At 38.1% G+C, this 25283-nt stretch overlaps 1 protein-coding gene across 1 annotated transcript in view; it reads left to right on the top strand.

Annotated features, from left to right (window-relative positions):
- Positions 1–25283, top strand: part of LOC131071659 (metal tolerance protein 2) — a 329214-nt gene that overhangs the window by 24960 nt on the left and 278971 nt on the right. The window contains exon 2 of the mRNA XM_058007584.2: positions 6434–6503. Within this exon, the coding sequence (XP_057863567.2) occupies positions 6434–6503 (70 nt within the window). The remainder of the gene's footprint in view (positions 1–6433; positions 6504–25283) is intronic.

Raw genomic sequence — 25283 nt, 5'->3', positions numbered from 1 at the left:
AAATCGGCAACTTTGGGTCCTCATGTGACCTTCCGACATGCTGTTCTTTACTTGGTGGACTTCGCCAGTCTCCATCCTACGCCCATTTAAGGCGATTTTACAAGCTTGAACAATCTCTTGGAATTCGTGCCCAAGGGCTCGACTAACTATACGGATCACCGGCTCCTCCGCACAACATCATCATCTTACGGATTGATCGCGGGCTCGCTCGAAAGGACGCGAGAGGCTCTACGTGGAACTCAGCAGGGCGAAGACGGAAAGGCCCAAAAAAGGAAGGGGGACTCTGTTGGCGACAGGGAGCGTGTGCAACGCACAACAATACCAAGTCTCCTAATGATGACTCTCAAGATCCAAAAATTATACATGATGCTTTTAATATAGATCTACTCCACAACAAGTCTGATTTTGTACATCATACTATGGAAGTTGTTAAGATGACACAAGATATGTGTGATGGATGGATACAAAGAGCTTGGAAGGCAAAGATGCTGACTGCCCAAGCAAAACAACACTTCCAAGGGATCAAGGAATGTTGCAATCATATAGATCAAACTAGACAATGAATAGAAGCCTATCTTCAATCATTATTTCTTCCAAGGGAAGAAGACATAGAGATGGAGCAGACGAGGGATGGGCCTCTTGAGATGTGGAAACAAGAAGAATTTGCAGAGGTGTGTAAACAAGGAAAGAGGTATTATTCAGAAAATTGTAGTTTGTGTCATGAAGTTAGCGAGTTTTCTCTTCTAGAGAGCTTATTGAAGGCTCAAAACATAGATGAAGTTTGGGCTGTTGAGCTTACGCTTGGGAGATCAGCCACTAGTGTCATACCTACACACAAAGAAGAAGACCTTTATGATTGAGATTTGGTTGGACCTTTGAGCATTCGTGGGAAGCTTGAGGAATTGACTCATGATGTGATACAATACATTTATGTTGATGACTCTTTGATAAAGTATAAGGCTGCCCTAGTTTAAGAATTTACAGCACATGTCATGGAGGCATTTGTTTCTGATTGGCATGGACTTTCGGATAAGAAGTTTCAGCTAATCTATGATTTCAAGCATGGGGAAATTGCTATGATACCTGGCTTTGAATTGCAAATATTAATGCTTCAGCTGGACTATGGTACATGGTATGGATATGAGCAATTTGGGCATGATGAGTTTATGATCATGATCAAAATGGAGTGGCGTCAACATGATGGTTTCTTGCTGAGGATGACTTGGAACCTTGGGATCATTCATGGTTTCAACTTGGTTCAATCAGTTGATTTTTGGATAACATTGACCTTGCTTATGGGCAAGCAATCTTGGGGAGGGTGGACTGTAATGTCCCCTTCCTAGCCAACCTTAATAATTAGGGTTAGTTTATCATCAGGTCCTTGTAGACTAATGGGATGTATAGAGGATCCATGCTGAATAGTTTTCACTTGTTACAAATGGCTTGCTAAAAACAAGAAAGGGAGGTAACAATTATTATTCTATAATATTTTAAGTTGCCAAGCTAAAGCATTATTTTAGTCTAATATAAACTCTCCAAAAAGTGCACTTTAATATGAGTTCAATGAGAATGGGAGTTGGGCGCTTTCTAGGAGAGAGAAAGAGATCTTAGTGGGAGATAAAATATTAAATAAAAGTCCAATTTAAAATCATAAAGTGAGCACTTGAAAGGGAGCCCTAATTAGGGCATGAGAAAGAAGAGGCTATAAAAACAACTTGAACCATCCTTAGGGTTATGATGTGTTTGTTATTTTCACTCTTGCCTCCTTTAGGAGCTTGCTGTTTTAGAGTTTGAGCTGCTTGAGGAGACGAAAACCTCCATCAGCAAACACACTTGTACTTGTGGGAGATCAACCAAGAGTGTGCAAAGGAAATCTCATAGCAGGGGTTTCATTGGAGCTTCAAATATTTTCAGTTTTGAAGAGTTGCTGGTTGAAATCTGAAGTGAGGTGTTTGTGTGCCAGGCCGCCCCCTATTTTGGCTCATTGGTAGCTAAGAAAAGGGTTTCTTATGCATCTCCATCTTGAAGACATCAAGACTTGTCTACACCAGCAATATAGTTAAGTTTGCAGCAGATTTTAAGGGAGTTAGAATATATTCATTCAGTTTTCCGAGTCAGCTCCCTTCTTGCTAGGCTGACCCCTTATTGGGCATATTTGGAACAAGGCAAAGCTAATACCTTCACGGTTTGGTGTTGGTTGTAATAGTTCTTCTTCATTGACATAGTTAGAGGCAGATTTGGTTTGAGTTTCCATGTTTTATGGGCTGTTGAAACAGATTTTTGAGAGGTGTCTTCTTGCTAGGCCGACCCTCTTGGTAAACTTTGGAACCCATAGAAATCCATATAATTGCTGAATAGTATTGTTATTAGTCAATGTCATTCCTTGCAGTGAAGAAAGGCAGATTTGTTAGCTGATTTCAAGGGAGTGAGGGGGTTTTGTGAAATTTTTTCTGAGTGAGCTGGATGCTAGCCTAGCTGACCCTTTCCTTGACCATTTTGGAGGAAAATCAGCTAATTAATTGCTGTCTAGCATCTGGATTACTAGGCTCTCCTCTCCATAGCAGTTTGTACTAGTCTTCTACCATATTGCAGAGGATTTAAGTGATTACAACCGTAAATCAGAAACATATCAGTTTGAACCAGCTCTTACAAGAAAGAGATCTCCTAAGGACAAGTGCTTAGTTACTTGAAGGCAAACTTCTATATTATTGTGGACCTTAAGTAGGCTTATCCTTGGAATTAACTTGGAATTGAAAGGACAGGTTTATAGCAGGCCGCAACTCATTTGCTGAGAGACCTATTTGGCTGCCACCTTTAGAGTCAGACTTGCACCTATTCTTCTAGTCCATTCACATGAAGGTTTGAATGGTTTTTGGGTATGCCTAAAACTGAAGTGTAGAATCATATTGCAAACTAGTTTCCTTTCATACAGCAAAGATTGTATTTTCAGATATATGAATATATCTGGAAACTCCTTTCTATGTTGTAAGTTATTATACCACAGATTTTAGGACTGATATTAGAAGGCTTTATGTTTCTTTTTTAAAGTTCATATATGCTTATCGTTTCAAACATTTCAAAAGCAAACCCAATCATTCTGCTATTTCTGTCTAGCTCTGAAAGAACACAAAAGAAAAAAAATAAACATAGTATGTTTAAATAAAATAAACAAGCAGGTTGCTTCAGATCAGCCTTCTAGTGTGCCACCTGGGGTGGAACTTTACATATGCATAGCTCCATCTAATGATTATTTTTATGTGGTACAACTCTCATAAGGAGCTAAAGAAAATGGTACAGCTGGAAGTAAATTGAGCCATAAATTATTTAATATTTTATATTCAACTCTACACAACACAATCATATAAAATAAAATTTATTTATCTCTGATTTCATTGCACACAATTTCACCTGTAATTTGATAAAATTTATTTATCTCTGATTTCATTGCACACAAATTCACCTGTAATTTGTGGTTGAAAACTTGGCAAACTCTTGTAAACATGTGAATTTGAAAGATAAGTCAATTTACTCCAACTCTGCAAACCTAAAGCAACTTGCACCCACGAACCTTACGTGAATTAACCAAGGTTGGCTGAAATGGGTTTTCGTCCAAACAACTAAGAAGGGACCCAAGGGTTTTCCTCCTATGATTTGGTGAACCAAAAGTAGAAGCTCTAAACACTTTCCAAGAAAATAAAAAGTCAAGAGTGAATTGCTTTTTGGCTTTCAATTCCTTTTATATCCATCTTTGAGAGAATTATCTAATTTAATTTTCTTGTATGTCTTTTTCCTGCCCATAAAGTGACATAAAATAAGTTCACTTTATTAAAATAACCAAGGTTCAGCATTGAATTAATTAAATATCAATAATCCCAAGAAGCTTATGACTATTTAAAATTTAATTAGTTAAATATTCTTTGTAAAATATCTGACTGTCTAACTGTTCCCAATAAATGGCTCATTAGGAATATGGGGGACATTACAGTCCTCCCTTCCAAAGATTGCTGGTCCCCAAACAATTTGACCCTTTATGCCAATACCAAGATCCCAAATCAATCTTACGAATGCTCCACCATGAACTTGATGGTCCACTTTGATACAATTGAAAACGGTAGATCTATCTTTCTGCATTACCCTGTGAAGCAATCCAATAATCACACAAGTTTCTGAATCCTTAACCTTTGTATCATCATATATCCTGAAGGTGAAAGGTTAAACACAAATTATCAAGTCATCATCACAAGTTTTCCACCTCAAAATCAAAATTATTTGCAAACATCTGAATTGCTTCTCTTGCATTGCCTCCCAAATGTGATAGGTGTTGGCAGCCATAACCATATATTTCAATAACAACAACTTACCAACACTTTCTCTTGATTCCCTGATGTCAGCATAATTACAGGTTTCCAAGACTAAACACCATAACTCACAATCTGATTTTTCCAAATTAAGCATTCTGAAAGAAGGATTGTAGCTGCAAGACTGAAATCTAATAACAAGAATAGGGAGGGAGTACATTGAAATGACATAAGAGAAATCTGAAATTTCTTTTCTTTCAATCTTTAACTGAAAATCTCTCCATCTGATAACTGAAAACACTTCCCAATTTACTTGAATGCATGCAATTATAAATATGTGGTGGATGATCTCGATTTCATGCCATAAGTGAACCCAAGGTGGTATTTTCAAGATGGTGAAGTCTTCATGAAACATAATGTCCCATGGGTGTGCCCCTCTTGGATCCCATAGACTTTTGAATTGATGGCTTTAATCTGAAAATGTATGCTCATTGTGTTCCCAAAAGAATGATTGTGTCAGTAAACAAATTATTTTCTAAATCAAGTAGACCGAAGCTATCAAGAACACCCTTCTACATAGGTTCCGTTTGGAAGTCAAATTGAAATGCATTTGATATTGGAATTTCTTTGTCAACATCTGAAACATCATCACTGAAATGATGTAAGAATTCTTCATGACATGCTGATTTGAAAACTTCAACATACTCAACTTCATCTTGCTCTTTTTCTGAAAAGTATTAGTGATTTCAATTTTTTATCATTTTCATATCTTTCATTTGTGTCATTTGGAAACTTCACCTCATAATCCTCTTGAAGTTCTGAACCTTGTTGTTGTCTAATAGCTCTCTTTTCATGGTCCATGTGAGAACTCATTTCCTTGATTTTCTATAGGCATTGTTTTGCTTGAGTAGCTATCAATTTAGCTTTGTTGGCCCTCCTTAGCCATTCATCACACATTTCCTTGTTCCTCACTACATATTCTGTGCTTATTTGTGATGTGATTAATTCCTTTCCTTCCTCATGAATGCTAGACTAATGCAATAATAATGAATTACTCTGATTAGGCATACAAAAATCAGAATTTTCTTCATACCTTTCAACGGTGTCACCATGGCTGACACAAATCTTATGTGCCCCTCCTTCACTTTCAAAACATACTTCACTTTCTTTGTTGTTTTCACATGTGTGACTAGGCATCCAGGTCTCCAGGGGAATATGAAACAATGCTGCTCTCTTCTCAATTGGTTTTTGCTCACTTTGAGGGTCCTGCAACCTGTAAACCACAAGAAATCATCTTTTTTCAAGTGGTTTTTAATTTTTGCAATTTTCTGCTCAACCAATCTTTTTGATAACTAATGTGCTGGTGGTGAAACATCTTGCTCCTTTCTCGAAATAGACGACAATGCGCACAGCTAGTTTTGTCTTTGACTGTGATTACAAGAAGACCTTTTCCTCCTAGGGATTATTTCATTTAAAAAGCATTTTTTTAAACATGATTTTCTGGTGATGGTTTTAGTAGTTGCTGACTGTGGGGAACTCTCTGATATCCTTAGGACAATAGAGGGATGTCTTGATGTCCTCTATCCATCTTGAGGATGCCATATTTTCCACAACAACTGCAAAAATAAAGGGGATGCCTGCCACACATCTTATAGTTTTCTATAAAAAGGAGGAAGAGGGCAGGAGGGGGAGGGAAGGGAACACTTATTTTATCTTGTCCTTGAAACATCCCAGACATTTAGTTGGCCCCTGGGGATACATCACAACAGACCTCACTACTTTGATAATTGAAAACTGCTTTAGATGAAAATCAATGGCAACCTCATAGTTGCTCACTGTATTTCAATCTATAATTTATACATGCATGCATTGAAAATTGCCTAGCTGTATCAGAAAGGCCATAGTTTGATCTATCAAACTCCAAAATAATTCTTTAGTCATTTAATGTTCTTGATTAGTTGATGAGCTATATGTTGTTTCAAATTTTTGTATTATGTCTAGTTTTCTTGCTCAGTCATTATTGTGTTTGATTTGTTGATGCACAATTAATTTATGGCATTTTGTGCCAAGTTGGATTATTGCTTTGGATTGTATCGTATAGTATGGATTAGTTTCTCATCTCAATACTTCAATAGGTTCTAAGTGGAGTTGCATTATGGTCTTTCAAAGCTGCAAGGGTTCCCAAAGACAAGGAGCATCCTTATGGTAACTTCAAATCATATTTCCATTTTATAAATAGAACCGTTGATGGTATTTTCTTAAGAAACTCCACTCAAAAGGATTTACTTGATTATGTCATATTAAGAATATCTCATTTCTCACACCCCAAATAGCGTATGGTGAATGCCATACAGTTAACACATTCTGGGGTTTGCTTATGTGAATAAAATTCTTCAAGATGTTTTCAAAGTTCTAACACATGATTTGGTATATTTCAAACTGTTATTCTTTTGATTTCTTTCTATGTGCCCATCTTTGAGAGTAAATTCGAAGAAATTGTTTGCTTTGCATCATGCCTTTAGTTTCCGAAGGCTTATATTTTTTGTCAGGGAATGACTCAAAATAATTGTAGGTACTAGGTAGTATAAAGGATACTTTTAAAATTTAAGTTGGAAACCTTACTTTTGCTATGAATAATAGTGGAATAGCATTTGTATGGTTCAAAACTGTATCTTTAAAGTTTGAGTAAGATAAATGATATGGTAGTGAGATACAGTGTTAATTGATTTGACAGGAAATAGATGAAACACCATTAGGCTATGTTTTCTTTTCTCTATTTATATTACATGGATACAAAGAATAAAATGCAGAAGGACAAGCAAATGGTTAGGAATGCACTTTATGCACAAACTTCTCAAAATTTTTTACATGATTTGAATCACGACAATCACATTTTTAGAAGAAAAATACAAATTTATTAACATGTATTAAAAATGTAAAATAATACAAGTTTTTAGTTTTATTTTAGTTTTTACTAACAAATGTTTAATGCAAAATATTGCCAACATGTCTATATTGCTTTGAAACTTAAAATTGGATGGTGCAATTCAACTAGGGAGTAGAGTCTGAGTTGGCATGATGGTGGAGGCATTCATACTTCATGGAGGTCACATTTTTGAATATGGGGGAAGGGGATAGTTGTATACTCGAAAACAAAAAGGTAAATGGAAAAACAAAGCCCATGCGGAATGCTTGCATCTGTCCCATATGCCAAATTGGCGTATTACTTGGTGATGATGGGTTTGCTGTTTGGTTCACTGGTCTTTAAGGGTCATGATTGTTTCTATCTTGAATATGGGTAGGTTTGATCAATTGAGATAAGTTTCAAGGAGTTCTCATTGTTAAAATTAGCCTTTCAGATTAATATAAGAACCCAGAAATCAGAATTAGCTCCTAATTAGTTGTTTGCAGATAAATAGAGATAAGCAAAATGAACACATAGACACAAGTACCCTGGGAAACCTCCTTCTAGGAGGAAAAACCCAGCAACAACAGATCCTTAGATCTGATTAAGCAATAATCAGACAGTACAATTCGGCTTCAACACTTGAAGCATTTAGAACCAGCAGGCTATGCACAGTGGTATTGTGTCTTCAAACTAGGGCATACACGACATGAAAGAACTTATCTATAATACACTTGTTTGCTGCCACAAGGAAGTTCGCTGTCTCTGTAAGGTGATTTGCTGCACCTTAATTCAGGTTCACTGACCCTAGAACAAGGTTCGCTAACCTTGGAATGAGTTCTCTATGCATAGAAGTGCATTCGCTGTCCTTAGGATATATTCGCTGACTGTAGATGGCATTCGCTGATCACTGCTGAGGGAGAATGTATTCGCTATGTATTTGTGTCTTTTAACCTTGCAAGTAGTTGAAATATATAAGAGGTTCATCTTCTTACTTATCTTTAGGTCGGCCCATTTATCCTTGGGCGCTAAAATCATTTTGCATATAACAACGATGTGGATAGGTCCACACATTTGGAGTGAGGCTTTAACTTAGTACATTTCAATATAGGGTCGGCCCTATAATGAAACATGAGTTTCTTTATGTTTGGCGTGGAGGATATATAAGGGGGCCAGCCCTATTTGATTTACACATTAGATACAATAGATAGGGCCCTGCCCTATAAGGATTCGGATGATGCCTTAAGGCAATCCGAATCCTATTTATTTTCTCACCTAGTTACAAAATCAATACTCATAGCTGCAAGAGAGACTGACAAATTTTGTTAGCCAGTGGTATGAAATTCATAATCTTTCCTCCTAACAAGATTGCTATCCAGAAAAACGTTTGTGAGAAAACCTTTCTTTTCTCTCTAAAATTTAATTATAAGAAAGATTTTAACTAACTTGATTAGAAAATATATGAAATGTGCTGGCTAAATTTTTTTGCAATGTGGACAAATGTTTGACAAAATGGCAAATAATAATAATTGCCAAAACACTGACTATTCACTTGTTTCAAATGAAGACAACTGCAGTATTTCCTCTATACATTTCTCATCAAATTACATTCAAAATTAACAGTCTTCAAATTTCAATATATGCGGAAGGTTGAAGCTGTATAAATTTTGGCTTTACATAAAAATTAAGACTATTTTGTAACTGCTGTTACAGACATAGAGAATTTTGATCTGTACCTTTTTGGATTGTCCTTTCTATCTGATACCTCTGCTGGAAAGATAACATAGATGGCAAAGGCAAAGTTTGTGGACCGAAATTCAGGGAACAGTGCAGAATTTGTATGGCAGCTGATATAGAGGGTATTGGACACCCCTAACAGGCAACAACTCCTCCTAGCACCTCAAAGCAGCTTCCCAACTCCAGCAAATTGAATTACCTTTCTCCCTACTTCACAGTCTATACTGCCAAGGTTTTAGATCTGTCCTTTCACCTCCAAAGGACGTGTAGTCGGCAGATGAGAAATTATTATAAATAGATGTTCATCCTTCTGTCATTTGTTCCCTTTTAGGTACAGTTGATTGTGATAAACCCGCATTAGCACCTGATATAAAGTTATGTAAATAATATTAAGGATATGGATCAGTAATAAGATTATTGTAAATACATGACTAATACGATAAAATAAGTATTATATTAAATAGAGGAAATATATTTAAAATAAGTATTATATTAAATAGAGGAAATACATTTAATATAAGTAATATATTAAAAAGAGGAAATACATGTTAAGGAAAGAATTATTTAAAATATCATATATTTAATATAATGAAAGAAGTGTTATATTATTATTTTAATGAAAAAGTATTACATTTAATATTACAAAGGCAAACATAGTATCATTATATATTTAAAAATTATAACCCTTCCCAATTCCCCCGCACCAAGAGGTGCGATGGTGGGCTGCGATTACCACCGCACCCCTTGGTGCGGAAAGGGATCATGGAGGGTCACAGCCCTTCACAAGGCTATAAAGGGAAGCAGCCACCGCAAGGGAAGGGAAGGAGGGAAGACGGGAGAGCAGTCAGGAGCAGACTTCGTGACCAGCAGGTAAGAGGTAAAGTATAATATATTATAAATTAATATATTAATGTGAATTAATATATGGTAATAGTAACTAATGTATATTTCATTGAGTATTAATAAGTATGATAATTAATAGATGTTAATTAATTAATATATGTTTCATTGCGCATTAATTAAGGATGATAATTAATATGTTAATATTAATTAAAGTACATTTCATTGAGCAGTAGTAAGAATATATTAAGGCTAAAACATTTGGGCATTAAAGAATACAATTAACTAATATACTAATCTGCTCATAGGGAATGATTAAGGAATATAGATGTTATCAAGGAAGGTGTAATGCTTATGTCAACAATGATAGGGTATATTTAATATTACATTAGGATTACATGTTAACATAAAAGGTAGATTAGGAAATAAAATAGTACTAAATCATCAAAGTGCATCATAAATACAAATGTAAACACATGTTGGAGGCTATAGGGAGGAAACTCCCTTAGTCTAAGGAAGGGATTCTAAGGAAGGGATTATGAAATTCCTAGGGCAGTATATATACTGATTATCGATATGCATATGTAGGGCTTGGTTGATTAAGTTCAACCAAGAGGAGTTGGATCTGGCCGGTCCACTCCGAGGACTTGGGTGATGGGATGCATCACCCAAGGCAAGGAATGACACATGGTCTTCCTTGGAGGGCTTGGGTGTAAGAGGTTACATCCAAGACAGGAATCGAAATAACCTTCGATTTCCTGGAGGGCTTGGATGTAAGAAATTACATTCAAGATAGGAGTCGAATTCACCTTCAACTTCCTGGAGGGCTTGGAACCAAGATGGGTTCCAAGAAGGTGAGCTTCACGGCCGCCTAAGGACATACTTTGTATGGCATTCGTATCCTTTTTTTAGATTAAAATTATGATTATGTTAATTAAGTATTTTTAAATTCGGTGGCAATTTAGATTACATATATATATTTACATGTCTGTTGTATTCTAACAATCTGTTTTTGCAGGATAGTGATCTCTAACTAGTAGGGACATTAGATTGATCTTGTAAAAATGGAACGGCCAGATTATGTAAAGTATGGCATCCACCAATACCTTATAAAATTGCAAAGGAATGACTATTCAAACTTCACTTTCTGTCAATCACCATTGAACTGGAAATGAACAAAAGTCTTCTCACATCCATACATCGATATCCACAGAAAGGTAATCAAGTTAATTTAAAAAATGGGGGCCAGGTATGATTTAAAGTATAAATTCTGCTCACTGATATTTAAAAAGTATTTGCAAATAAATGAATACCTTGATACTTGGAAATGATATGTCAATGCTTCATTCAAACCTTTGCTAACTTCAAACATTTAAGCACACCTATGAATCTTGTATGAATCCCCTTGAAATTGGCTAGGAGGGTTTTCATCTTTGAAACCAATTTTTTGTAGGGTTTTTGTCCTAGGACAGAAGTTGAATAATTGCTCAAACTCCATTGCTGGTGTTGAAACTAAGTAGCTTCGGTAAGATAAATGATTGAATGAGAGACTTCATTTATCTCTCATTCAGTCATCTACCTTATCGATATAACTACAAGCTAATGGTAGACTTCATGATTATATACATCCCACAATCGGATTGCACAGTTCGATATGTGGACATCATTACCAAATGTAATCGATCGTGCCATATGCTGAGATTGCAATAGAACAGATTGAATTTATAATAACTATCATAGTTATCATATGATAGCATCGATTGATGTTATCATATGATAACTATAAATAGTTATCGTATTAATTCCATCATACCGATTTGTTATCGGTTGTTAATGTAATAGCAATTTGACGTAAACCGATTTGTTATCAGTTGTTAACGATAATAGCATTCAACGTAAACCGATTTGGTATCGGTTGTTAAACATTAAATAGCATTTGTTTCAAACCCGATAGTTATCGGTAAAACGCTTCATTGAAGCGATGCCTATGAACCGATCAAGACATGTCTTGATCGGGCATGTCAAGATTATCAGTTGTTAACGATAATAGTATTCAACGTAAACCAATTTGGTATCGGTTGTTAAACATTAAATAGCATTTGTTTCAAACTCGATAGTTATCGGTAAAGCGCTTCATTGAAGCGATGCCTATGAACTGATCAAGACATGTCTTGATCGGGCATGTCAAGAGACATGTCCGGTCAAGGCATGCCTTGATCGGTGGGCATCACATATAAGTAGATGCCGTGTGAAGTGCTGTAGAGATATAGAAATTAATCAATGTCATCTATAGCGATCTGAAATATAAGAAACAATATTCAATAACAGTAAAAGAATATCAATCCTCCTACAACTTAGATTTGAACATAAATTTGAATATCATTTACATGGTATCAGAGCCACACTGATCGAATCTAAGGCATTCAAACTTGAGAAGTTCAAATCGAAGATATAAACATCACATTTTCCATGGCTAATGCTATCAGATTTGAGGACAAACTTGAAGGAGGTGATAATTTCTCAGCATGGAAGTTCAGAATTAAGATGATTCTAAAAGAGAATAAAGTTGAATCATTTGTAAGAGTTGAATCTAAAGAACCAGAGAATGAACCTGACAAATCGACATGGATTGAGGGAAATGAAAAAGCCATGAAGATCATAGTCGATGGAGTGAGAAATCACATTATGCCAATAATAACAAAGCATGAGACTGCCTACCATATGTTAAAGGCACTCGAAAGTGCATTCGAGATAAACAATGCAAGTAGAACCCTGGCTCTAAAAGGGGAAATAAATCATATAAGTATGAACAAAGGAGAGTCAATCAATGCATACTTTATGCGGATATCAGCCCTAAGGGATGAACTGGCAACGCTTGGATATGAGATCCAGAGCAAAGAGCTAACGCTCATTGCTCTAGATGGGTTGCCTTGTACATGGGAAACATTCATCCAAGGCATTAGTGTAAGGGCTAAATATCCGAAATTTGATAGGCTAAGAGCAGATTGTCTTCAAGAGGAGTCAAGGTTGAATAAGAAGGGGATCAAGCAAAAGAGCATAGATGAAGATCTCCATGTTCTAAATACCAACTCCAACAAGAAAAGCAAGAAGAAACATTTCAAGAAGAGAAAGAACCGACATGAGAAAAGGTCATCTAAGAAAGACAACTCTCACATTCAGTTTTTTAGGTGTGATCAATATGGACACTATGCAGCAAGATGTCCAGATAGAATCAAACAACAAGCTACATTTGCAAAAGTGAAAAGGGAAGAATATGACTCCGAGAAGCATGTATTCTACTTTGCCCTCTCTAGCCAAGTATCCAATAAATCTAACACCTGGATCATTGACAGTGGGTCTTCAAGACACATCATTGGGTATAGAGAATTATTGGATTCCATGTTAGAAGAAACTGATGAAGTAACCATTGGTGACGACTCTGCACATCCAGTGAAAGGCGTCGGTACCTGCACCATTAAGTTGAAGACAAGCATGTCTCTCCAACTCACTGGAGTCCTATTTGTTCTTGGCATCAAGAGGAACTTAATCTCCATATCCGCACTTGAAGATGATGGGTACAAAATAACCTTCATGAATGGTAAAGTTCTAGTATGGTCACAAAACTCTTCCATCAAGAAGGCTATAACCCTAGGACATAGAAAAGGCTATTTGTACGAGGTATGTACTGAATCTAACCTAACCCTACTTCATGAGATTGCAGATTCTAATGAAATTTGGCATAGAAGATTAGGTCATTTAAACTTTCGTGCTTTATGTTCAATGGAAAAATTAGTAATTGGTTTGCCTAAGTTAAAACAATACCATTCTGGTACATGTAAGGGGTGTGCCCTAGGCAAAAATACTAAGAGTTCCTTTCAGAATAGTTCTAGGAAAACAAGCAATGTTTTAGAACTAGGTCACTCTAACCTATGTGGGCCAATGTCTGTACCATCATTAGGAGGGTTCCTTTATTATGTAATATTCATTGATGACTTCTCCAGGAAGACTTGGATGTACTTTCTTAAACGTAAAGAATCTGAAGAGATCCTCAAGAGATTTAAGGAATTCAAATCTCTCTTTGAAAACTCTTCCAGAAAGAAAATAAAAATCCTAAGGACTGATAATGGGAGGGAATACACCTCAAACATTTTTAGGGAATTTTGTAAAGAAGCTGGGATTAAGAGGGAGTTCACTGTCCCTTACAACCCCCAACAAAATGGGGTTGCTGAGAGGAAAAATAGAACCATTGTAGAAGCAGCCAAATCCATGCTTCTTGATCAAAACTTAGAAACACATCTTTGGGCAGAAGCCTCCAACACTGCTGTATACATACAAAATAGATGTCCTCACTCCCACATTGAAGATAAAACTCCTGAAAAGGTTTTCACAAGGATAAAACTTGATATCACTCACTTTAGGATATTTGGATGCCCTGTCTACTTTCATATACCTAAAGAGAAAAGAACAAAACTAGAACCCTATGGAAGAAAAGGAATCTTTGTTGGATATAGTGAAACCTATAAAGCCTACAGAATATTGTGCCTGGACATAGCAATATTCAACTTAGTAGAGATGTAATATTTGAAGAAGACATAGCCTTCAAAAGGGCCAAATACTCTATTGAGTCAAAAATCTATGCTCCATCTTCAGACATAGAAGAGGATCCTACAGATCGAAGTTGTCAAAATTTTTGAAACCAATTTGCATCATGTCGGGAACCTGTCCCTCGTGGAGTAACTGAGAATAGGGGGGCCTGTGCTGAGGACTCTGGGGAGGAGAGAGTATAGAAATGAAAAAGGCGGTCAAGGTGTAGAAGATGCAAAAGGTGGACGTGTAGAGAGCTCTGGCCAAGGGTGCAAGAGAGGCACAAGAACGCGGATGAGAGTGAGACAGTCCAATTTGGTTGGATACACCCGGTACCTACCGAGTGAAAACAAAGATGAACACCCTGGAGAAGCAAAATCTCCCTAAATTCACAGGGGATGGATAGGAGGATCTCATAAGCCATTGCAAGATTTGCATAACAATATGGGGGGGCTAATGGTTAGGACGACCATGATTTTTGTTTGAAGGCATTTCCTGCCATGCTACAAGGGATTGCCATCGACTAGTATACAGGAAGACTTTAAACTGTTGAGTGATGACATTGAAATTGCTGTAGAAATTTACAACACTAGGCAAGGTAAGAATGAGAACGCATGAGCATACAATCGTAGGCTTAAAGAATTGCCGAATAAGATAAAAAGGAACCAACTGATGGGTTGAAGAAGCGGTGGTTCGTTGAGGGATTGATTTCCTCCTTGAGGAGAAAAATGAAGGTAGTACCCCCATCCTTGTACACTGATGCTTACAATTGGGCAGTGGACATAGAGAGCCACAATAAGACATTGTGGGGAATGAAGAAGGTTATTGATGATGATAGTACGAGAGAAAGCAGTGACGAAGAATCTAAAATCGTATAGGCCCTACAGAGGGATATGTTGCGGATGGAGTTAAAGGCAGAAAAAGACTGTGGTAAGGAGAGTAAAGAATTGTGGTGCACCAACTACAAAGTGGAAGGTCACACGAAGGCTACTTGCTTGAAGAAGTGATTTTGTGACATCTGTCAGGTATTGGGACATTCCATCAAGGAACGCCATACAACCTGAAGACAAGAAGAACACAAGTGTTCTTTACCCATGGGGAACAAGCAACCCCTTTGATTACATCTCCAAAACCAACTGCCAACCCTAATGCATCTCTTGGCAGGTATTGTAACAACAGGTGAGGGAATAATAACATCACCCCACGAAGGAGACTGCAGTACGACATGAAGGTGAGACCCATGATCTAGTGCTGAAATTGTATAGAATTGGGTCATTTCGTGTGAGACTGTTAGAGTGGTCAAAATAACAATGCAACTTTACTATGCAAGTGGTGTGGACCTGGAAACCATGAAGATGTTGACTGCCTAAAATAGAAAGGGGTAAACATGGTGGCCGTGGAAGAGCCAGATGAGGGAGTATTGGCGATTATTGGACTTTAAACCAAGAAGCAGTATATCCTGACCCTCATATGGAAAAAGAGAGACTTTGGGAAGCAAAGGTTTAGGTAGAACGGGCGATGGCGAAGGAAAGATGAGCCTCAAATGAAGTTGCTAGCACTCCACTTTGGTTGGAGTCAGAAAAGAACATCATAAGATAGTGTTGCAAATCACGGTACTCGTATGAGTATCAAACCTTCTACAAACCATGCCACAATTGAAAGTGGCCATCACCTATACAATCGGTGACAACACAGTCGGCCAGGTGCAATGCAAGCCACCAAAGGAATTGACGGTGAAGTTACTTGGCGACCTGGCCACTAATCCCATGTTCCTGATAGTGGGCATTGGAAGGAAGCCATCCATTGTCGAGATGGAGATAATGGGAAGGAAACTCTCAAACACCATCATCAACGGAGGTTCAGGCATCAATGTGTTGTTGGAGGAAACATGGAAATATCTCGAAAAGATAACACTCTGGCCACCAACTTTCCACTTGGTAGGTGCTGATCAACATGACATCAAGCCACTCAGGACACTAATGGCACAAAATGTGACAATTGGCACACAATATTTCTTCTTGGATTTTGTAGTCATCCTATTGGAAAAGAAGGCATATGATGCCCTCCTTGAAAGGGGCTAGTCGATCATTGTGAAGGCGAACCATAATTGGAAGAACACTCTCCATTCAGAGCGAAGGAAGGATGTCATTGATTTGAAGAACCATACAGTAAGTGAAGAGTTGGTATCCTCCAATTTCAAGTTTGATGATTCTAATGACTATGAATGGAGTATAGGGGATGGAAGGAGAAGGATGGGACCCAACGACGAAGGGGTATTGGAATTAGAATACTGCTTGGAGGATGAGACAAGTTCCTTGAATGGGTTGTTCCACTAGCGGATGGAGGATTATGAAGTCGTCCACCCTGAGTGCAACATGCTCAAGATCTTGGAGATGGGGATGGAGGAAGGTGATGGAAGTACAAAGAGTGCTACCTTCCCCCTAGAGTACGTGGAATGTAGAGAGGAAGTGGCACGTGTGGATGAGACATTGGCACACCATTTTGAAAGGGACAAAATGATAAGGTATGAAGAATCAAATCTGAAAAAGGTGAACCTTAGTGATGAGGATAATCCAAAGGTGATATTGGTCGGAGATGACTGGAACCTCATGCTAAATGCGGTTGTGTTCAGAATCTTCATTGAATATAAAGACACCTTTTCATGGACATATAAGGATCTGTAGGGGGTACCACTTGAATTGTGTGCACAAAATTCCCCTCGTATCAGGTGCACAACCCATACACAAGAGACGTATTGGATGAATAAGAATTAAGTTACTAAGGTACAAGAAGAGACTGACAAGATGCTAGAAGTCGACAAATTATTTAAAGTAGAGAGAAGCAAGTGGGTCTCGCCAATTGTCATTTCCCTGAAGGAGGCAAACCAAATAAGGATTTGTGTTGATTTCAGATGCCTCAACGCAGTAACCATCAAAGATCCCTTTCTGATCCCATTCACTGATACTATATTGAAGTGGCAGGACACGAGATATACTCCTTTATGGATGGCTTCTTGGGATATAATCAAATCACTATCACGGAGGATGATAAATTAAAGACCACCTTTGTGGTGGAGGGCAGGGTGTACACGTACAACATGATGCCATTCGACTTGTGCAATGCATCGATTACCTTTCAATGCATCATCCTACATTACCTTTCAATGCATCATCCTACATGTTCTTGACAAGATGTCAATAGGGAATTTTAAGGCATTCCTTGATGATTGGTCAATATACAGTGAATAGGACAACCACCTCACCGCACTCCAAGAATGTATGGAAAGGTGTTGAAGGATGTGCCTAGCTCAGAATCCCAAGAAATGCCGATTTATAGTGCCACAAGGAAAACTACTTGGCCACATTGTGTGCAAGGAGGGATTGAAGACAGATCTCGACAAGGTAGGGGTCATCATCCGGATGGAAGCCCCAAGAGATGTTAGGAGTAAAATTGTTCTTCGCTCATCATAAGAACTTCGCGCAAATCTCATATCCACTGGATATCTTGACACGGAAAGGTGAACTATTTGCTTGGGGAGATGAACAAACAAAGGCATTTGAAGAACTAAAGTCAAGGTTGGCAAGCGCATCAATACTGGTGTACTTGAATTGGAACAAGGAGTTTCATGTGCACATGGATGCCTCCCAACTATGCCATCGAGGCCATGCTGGCACAAGTGGGCGTGCAAGTGTTAGATCATCTAGTGTTTTCCTTCAGCTGGCTACTCTTGAGGGCAGAAAGGAACTATAGTACAACCAAGAGGGAGGCATTAGGGATGGTGTATTCTGTACAACAGTTTTGACATTAGCTCCTAGAGACACCTTTTACATTCTATGTAGATCATCAGGCCCTGATGTATCTTGTCAATAAACCAATTATCCAAGGAAGGGTGAGTAGGTAGTAGCGCCAACTATAAGAGTTTACCTTCACCATCACTGTATGGCTTGGGAAGAGTCACCTCATCGCGGATCAGCTGCCAAGGATTAAGTTTGGAGAGCCTTTAGAGGGGGTGAACAAGGATTTCCCCGATGCCCACTTATTCTAGATTGCTGCCGCTTTGGTATGATAACATTGCAGAGTACTTGTCCACCTCCACATTCTTGAGGGACATGTCGTTGAACGAACAGAGAAAGCTAGCCCTAAAGGGTAAAACGTTTCAATTTATCAACAAACTGCTGTACAAGATGGAGCCGGACCAGGTCCTATGAAGATGTGCAATGCAGGAGGAGATTTCGGGAGTATTGAAGAAGTCACACGAAGGGTTAGCCAGAGGCCACATGGGACCAGACACCGCTAGATGGAAAGTGCTACTGGCAGGGTTGTGGTGGCTAACTTTGCATATAGATGTTCAAGACTGGGTACTAGGATGCGATACGTGCCAAAGGGTAGGTAAGCCACTGAAGAGGGATTTCATGCCCCTTCTCCCTTCATAGTCGCAAGAGTTGTTGAGTGATGGGGTCTCGACTTTGGTGGGTCATTGAAGGTGAGTAGTATGCATTGGTGTCAATGCATCATAGTGGCGATAGAGTACCTTACAAAATGGGTGGAGGCAAGGGGACTTCCGGATAATATTGCCATTAGTTTAGCAAGGTTTCTCTATTAGTAGATTATGATGTGGTTCAACATCCCCATCCAGATCGTGAGTGATCGTGGGGTACATTTTGTGAACCACGTCATTCGGGCAATGACGATTGAGTTTAAAATATTTCACAACCTTTCTGGCTCATACTACCCTTGAGACAACGATAGATGGAGTCCACAAACAAGGTTCTGGTTTCAATCATATACAAACCCTGCGGAGTGGAACAAGAGGGCCGGGAAGGGAGACTTCCGACAACAATGTCGGCGTATTGCACCATGTACAAAGTGACGACAGGATGTACCCCGTTCCAACTAATGTTTAGGTAGGAGGCGATGGTGCCAATGGAGTACACTATACCTAGCCTACGAATTGCTGTGGAGAACTGATCTTGGGGATGCGAAGAGCCTGAGGGAATGACTCTTAAACCTCATAAAGATGGACGAGCGATGTACGATGGCAAAATGAGCAACGAAAGTAGCTCAATGCAGGCAAAAGTTCTGGCACAACAAACACCTCTAGCAGATGAACTTCCAACCTGAACAAATGGTGTTGAAATACAACAGTCATAATGAACTCCAACCTGAGAAGTTCCAAGCTCGTTGGTTGGGACCGTATAAAGTTAGACAAGTTGGCTAGAACGATGCAATCAAACTATCAACTCTCGGTGACAACCCCATTCGAGATCTAGTAAACGAATCAAAGCTTAAAATTTACAGATTAAGGGAGAGACCTACTGTGGTGACAAACATGCTGGGGTTTGCCACTCGTGACGATTGGACAATTGGAAGGAACAAAGAGCTTGAAGAAGACCCTGTGATAATTGAAGAACCATACAGGCCAGACCTCGATTGGGCTAAACCAATTATGGCACTAAAAGAGAGGTTGGCAAGAAAGCAGGTGGATGGCATTTCTGTTCTACGAATTCACAAACACCTCACCAATGCCTTATTTGGCACACCAACACTGTGGGTGCGTATGCATGGTTACTAGAAGTGGAAGGCACCATACAAAGGGCAATGTGGAGGCTATGTTGCATATGACATAGATGAGGAAGCATATGACATATGACATAGATGAGGAAGCAGAGAGAAAGAACAAGCTACCAAGGGAGAGGCCAAAGAAGAAGACTTAGAGGAAGAAATTGATATGGAGTACGACGCCACCCTTGGGCTATGCCTGAAGATGGTAGTGAAGGTAGATGATTTGTTTGTCATGGAGAGGGATGGGTATAGTGAACATATTATCAGACGATGTATGGAAGAAGGAAAGGAGTTGCCACCCTTCCTGACTTCAAATTCACCATGGAAAGTTATCCCTAATCCAGCTGCCCCCCGGAGATCGATGGTGAGGAAGTGACATGGTACCATCAATATGGAGGCTTGTATGTAGACGAGAGTTATAAGGGTATTGGACTAGCGCCGCTTGTGGACAAATTGACCTTGAATATATTGGAAAGTGTTGCGAGAACGAGTGTTGCAAGATGCCTCCAAGAACTTGTTGGTGGCAGTACGCGTTAGAGGTCAAGGTCCGATCTCGGGAGGAACCCAAGGGGACAAAGTGGAAAATAAGAGAGGAAGAGAATGTACCAAGGAAAAAGAAGAAAGGTGAAGGAAGTAAAGAGGTACACTCATTCAAATTGAGTATGAAATTTTTCTATAAGAAATTAGAAGTGCAAAAATTGATAATAAAAATAAGGATGGCTTTTATGGAAAAAATTAAAAAGGTGACGGAGAAAGAAATAAAATTATAAAGTGGAAAGAAAATATTAAATGAAGGGAGAAAATAAAAGGTCAATTGAAAAAAATAATAAACACAAAGGAGAGTAAATAGAGATTTTTTTTTTATAACTTTAATAGTGTTTAATAGAAATCCTAACCCTAAAACAGTGAGGATGACTTTATAAGTGACTCAGCTGGATCATAATTAGAAAATCACAAGTTTGTAGGACAATCCAACAAAGGCCATATGCTGTATGAAAAAAAGGAAGCGGTCACTTGAAGGGGTCGTATGACCAAGCAAGGTACTGTACAGACGAGGTAGAGAATTGTACCAAGGAGGATTTGTACGAAAGAACCAAGGAATAGGTCAAGCTGTGTTGGTTGAAAATTTTGTACACTTGGGGGATGTACAAAATTTTGGTTTCAGCCACAGTGTGTGAGTATAAAACTCTCCTAATTTAGGGAAGGTTCCCTCTTTGCTTTCTATTTCAGCAATTCAAAAATAAACTCTTAACTCTAAATCTATTCTAAATCTTGGTGAAACTCTGTGTTCTCTTTTTTTTTTTTTTTCAGAAAAGACACTTATTCTTTTCTCTTCTTTTAGAAAACAATTACAGCTGAAAACACAAATGATTAATGAAGTAAACTAAATAAAGAAGCAAAGTTTCCATAAAAGCACAAAGTCCTCCGTCGCTTCTCCGGGACAGGAAAACAGAAAGAAAGCTCAAAGTCTTCAACTATCTACTCTCCTATCAATCTTTTAAGATGATTTTCTGATAACCAAGCACAGTATGTAGCAGCTCAAAGTCTAACTACATGATGCACCTCTTACATGCACAAGTCTTAAAAATTAAAGCAACATAAAGTCTACAAGTTATCTTCTTACTTGAGCTTTCTACACTAGTTTCAAATGTGACAAGCAGCTCAAAGTTTGCAGTATCAAATCTTAATACTAATCTAAGACTCCAAACACAATAAGCAGCTCAAAGTCTGCAAGATTGAGCTTGAATCCCTCATGTATAAAACCTCAAAACTCACAATCAATTTCCACAAAATGTCATCATATAACACCTTGAATCAACACAAAGTTTGAAAGCAATTTGCCTCTTTTAATTGACTGCAATCTGATTTACAACTAAGCTCAAAGTCTTAGAGTGTACATACAAACTGATAGAGTTTTGTTGCATTGCCAAAAGATATCCATTACAATAGACCCTCTCAAGTATTTATAGGAGAGGAGCCTTGAGAAAAAGGTGGGAGGATCCTAACTAACTTGAGAAATTCTCTCAACCACCATGACTTATTCCAACTACAGTCCTAATTTAATTCAACTTGTAGTTGCCTTATGTGTAATTACATTTTACAAACATGCAAGTAAAAGTGACACTTGCAATTACAAAACTTGTTTTTACATGTAACTTGTCAAAACAAAATTACAAATGCATAATTGAAACTATTCTATGTGTCCAAAGACATGAATCTAACGACATCATCCTTTGTGATGATCTTCATGCTGCTTTAGGATGCTAAACCTTGAAGTATTCAGGATTGGTGAAGACCTCTCAAACTGGAACAAGAATTTGCATCCTTAATGATCTTTGTGTCCTTGGTCAACGAACTTCAATCTTATCTTCTTGTTTGGGGTAGTACTGGCTTTTCAGGAGGGAAGTTCTTTGCAAGGCTGAAGTAAGAAGCCTCTCTCTATCTTGAAAGCATTATATGCCCTCAATCATTCATATCACTTATCCATCTCCTTGTGTGGCTCCATCATGTTGTTGTTCTTTCTTTGTATCATCCTCCAATATTGGAATCTGCTTGCAAAATAAGGCCCATACCTTAATTTGTTGATCTGGTAGGTCGTGTGTGCAAACAGGACTGACACGGATGAGACAAAGGGGCTGCAAAATTGAGGTCAAAGTTCAATTTCGGGTCTTGAAGACTGCATTACATGTGTGGAAAAACAAGAGCATTGACTTGCAATTATGAAGGATGAACATACAACTTCATATGTGTAATGGGAAAATACAAGCTTGCACTTGTAATTGGACCCTAGAGACTCATTTTCAAGTGTTTTGAGTGCATTTTGGAGCAATTTCGGGTTTTGGGAGGCTCATTACAAGTGCAATGTAGGGAAAGACTTTTACACTTCCACTTGTAATCGGGTCTTGAAGACCCAATTACAAGTAAACCATTTTTGCATGTTTGGGAAATAACATGTGGATAAACCACTTGTAGTTGGGTCTTGAAGACCCGACTACAAGTGTTCAAAGAGCACTTGCACATAGGAAGGAAAAACCCGACTGCAAGTTGGGCAATATGAGGAAGAAAAATCCGCTTGAAAAGCAAGTTTGCAATAAGATCTAAAAGATCCGATTGCAAGCTATAACATGATTTGCATTGACAGTACTAAAACCCACAATTACATTATGCGATTTTTGCTTTGAAAGAACTTGCTATTCAAAACAATAAACTTGCATTAAAACGGCCCCATGCACTTGTAGTCGGGTCTTAAAGGCCAAACTACAAGTGAGGGTTTCACTTGCAATGTAACATAAAAGTCCCCCAACTTGCAAATAGGTGCTCAAGACCTGACTAGAGCTTTAGGAATCAAAACAAGACCTTTTTACTTATAATCGGGTTATTTTTGGTTCATTACAAGTTACTTTTTAAAAGCAACTTGTAATGGGAGTTTTGAAATAACTTGACAAGTTCAAATATGACTTGAAGTCAATTTTGGGTTTCTAGGGACACATTGGAAGTTACTTTTTTGACTTGTAATTTCATTTACTTGCAATCACCTCAAAAAGTTCCTACCTACAGTGACTTAACTTGTAATGACATCTAAAAGTTCCTCAACTTGCAATGATATCAAAAAGACCCCCACTTGTAGTGACTGCTCTGAAACCTGAAATTGCACAGAAAATGGGCAAAATGAAGGCTAAAAGTAACCAAAATTTTCACAAGGATGGAAGATAAGCTCGTGATTGATTTACCATCAAGAAATATGGACTTTCCACCTTGGGACGTGTGCCCTAGAGCCTTAAAATCACAAATTTTGTATAAAAATCTCCTCCTTTCAATGATTGCTTTGAAACCCGAAATTGAAGAAAAAGTTAGGAAAATGAAGGCAAAAATCTACCAAAACTTGGACAACAATGGCAAACACACCCCTGCATGTTTTAACATTAACAAATATGAGTTTTTGCACCTTGTAAAACATGCTTTAGAGACAAAAACGACACATTTTGAGCAGAAATTCATAGGGGTTGTCCAATTTTTTGAAAATACAAAAATTGGGACAACAGTTGGCTCTGATTGGGGAACTACCTTTATTCGTGGAAACGATTAGAGGTAGTAGAATCTAGAATCTCTAAGTGCCTTAGTATCCATTGGGTTACAGAGTCAAGCAACAAAAGATATAGACGATAAGAAGGATGATACGACCGACACAAAGCAACTAACTAAAAAAACAAGACACAGACTTGTGCAACTGCACTTATTTAAAACGGAAACCTACCTATCCTAAACTAGCCACAATGAAAACCTTGCAATTGAAACCATTCACTGGCTCAGCAAAATAATTACCTTTCTTCAACAACTTATGGTTCCTTGCATGATTGTTAATGGCCACGCATTGATAGAACATGAGCAATGGCAACAAGACTTGATGTAGCACTCTTTGGAAGAAATGCACAAATTCACATTCTTCTTCAAATAAATCATATTTACTGCTTCTCCATAATGAGTTCAGGAATTTAAATTGCTCCTGCTCGGCTGAAAATGCATGTTTAGCCTCTTCCTCAAGTGTATCTACATGCTCGGGAACAAGTGAAACTTTTGTCCTCCCATTGGCTTCCAACCAAGCAAGATGTTTGATTGGACATCCTCTTGATTGTACAAAAACTGAATTCTTCTTATTAGCTGCAACTTGAACAACTGGTTTTTCAACCATGACAACCTCATGCTGAACGGAAAGATCTCCTTCATGTGATCCAAATGAAAACATGACTGCATTGCATTCCTTAGTATGCTGTTCACAAACTTCTTATTGGAGGGAATCGTCAAGAAGACTTGAACAAAACTCTTTTATAGTACTGATGAAATGATCTTCATCAAATTGTGGGGTAGATCTCTTATGCATAACATATTCTATTTCAACCTTAGAAGAACTTTCTTGAGGACTTGAAAGAAATATCAAAGACTTAGCTGAGAGTCTCACACATAGACTTATCTGTGGTAGACATTCTTCCAAACTTCAATATGCAACCAAAAAACCATGACCCAACAAGATGGCAGCGAGAACTTGTGCTCTGATCAACTTAACACACAGGCTGACAGGAAAACTAGCTCTGATACCACTGAAGTATCCCCAAAATTTTTTTTGATTCATTTCCGGCTACAACACAACAAGAACCCTGTTAAGGTTAGCAAATCGGAAATACAATAATGTTGAAATTGTAACCCTTCCACTTTCTGATCACCAAGTGCCCAATATGGGAAGGTGAGAGCATATGGTGTTGAGGGGATCATTAGCTTCAAATAACTGGAAATATTGCAATGCTTGGACAACAAGCCAACCCCTTCCACTTATACAGTGGGTGACAAAAATACTAAAGAAA

Source organism: Cryptomeria japonica, chromosome 9 (genome assembly GCF_030272615.1).
Source record: "Cryptomeria japonica chromosome 9, Sugi_1.0, whole genome shotgun sequence".
Taxonomy (NCBI): Eukaryota; Viridiplantae; Streptophyta; class Pinopsida; order Cupressales; family Cupressaceae; genus Cryptomeria; species Cryptomeria japonica.
Note: the sequence above shows the minus strand (reverse complement) of the source record. Positions and strands in the feature narration are given on the sequence as shown.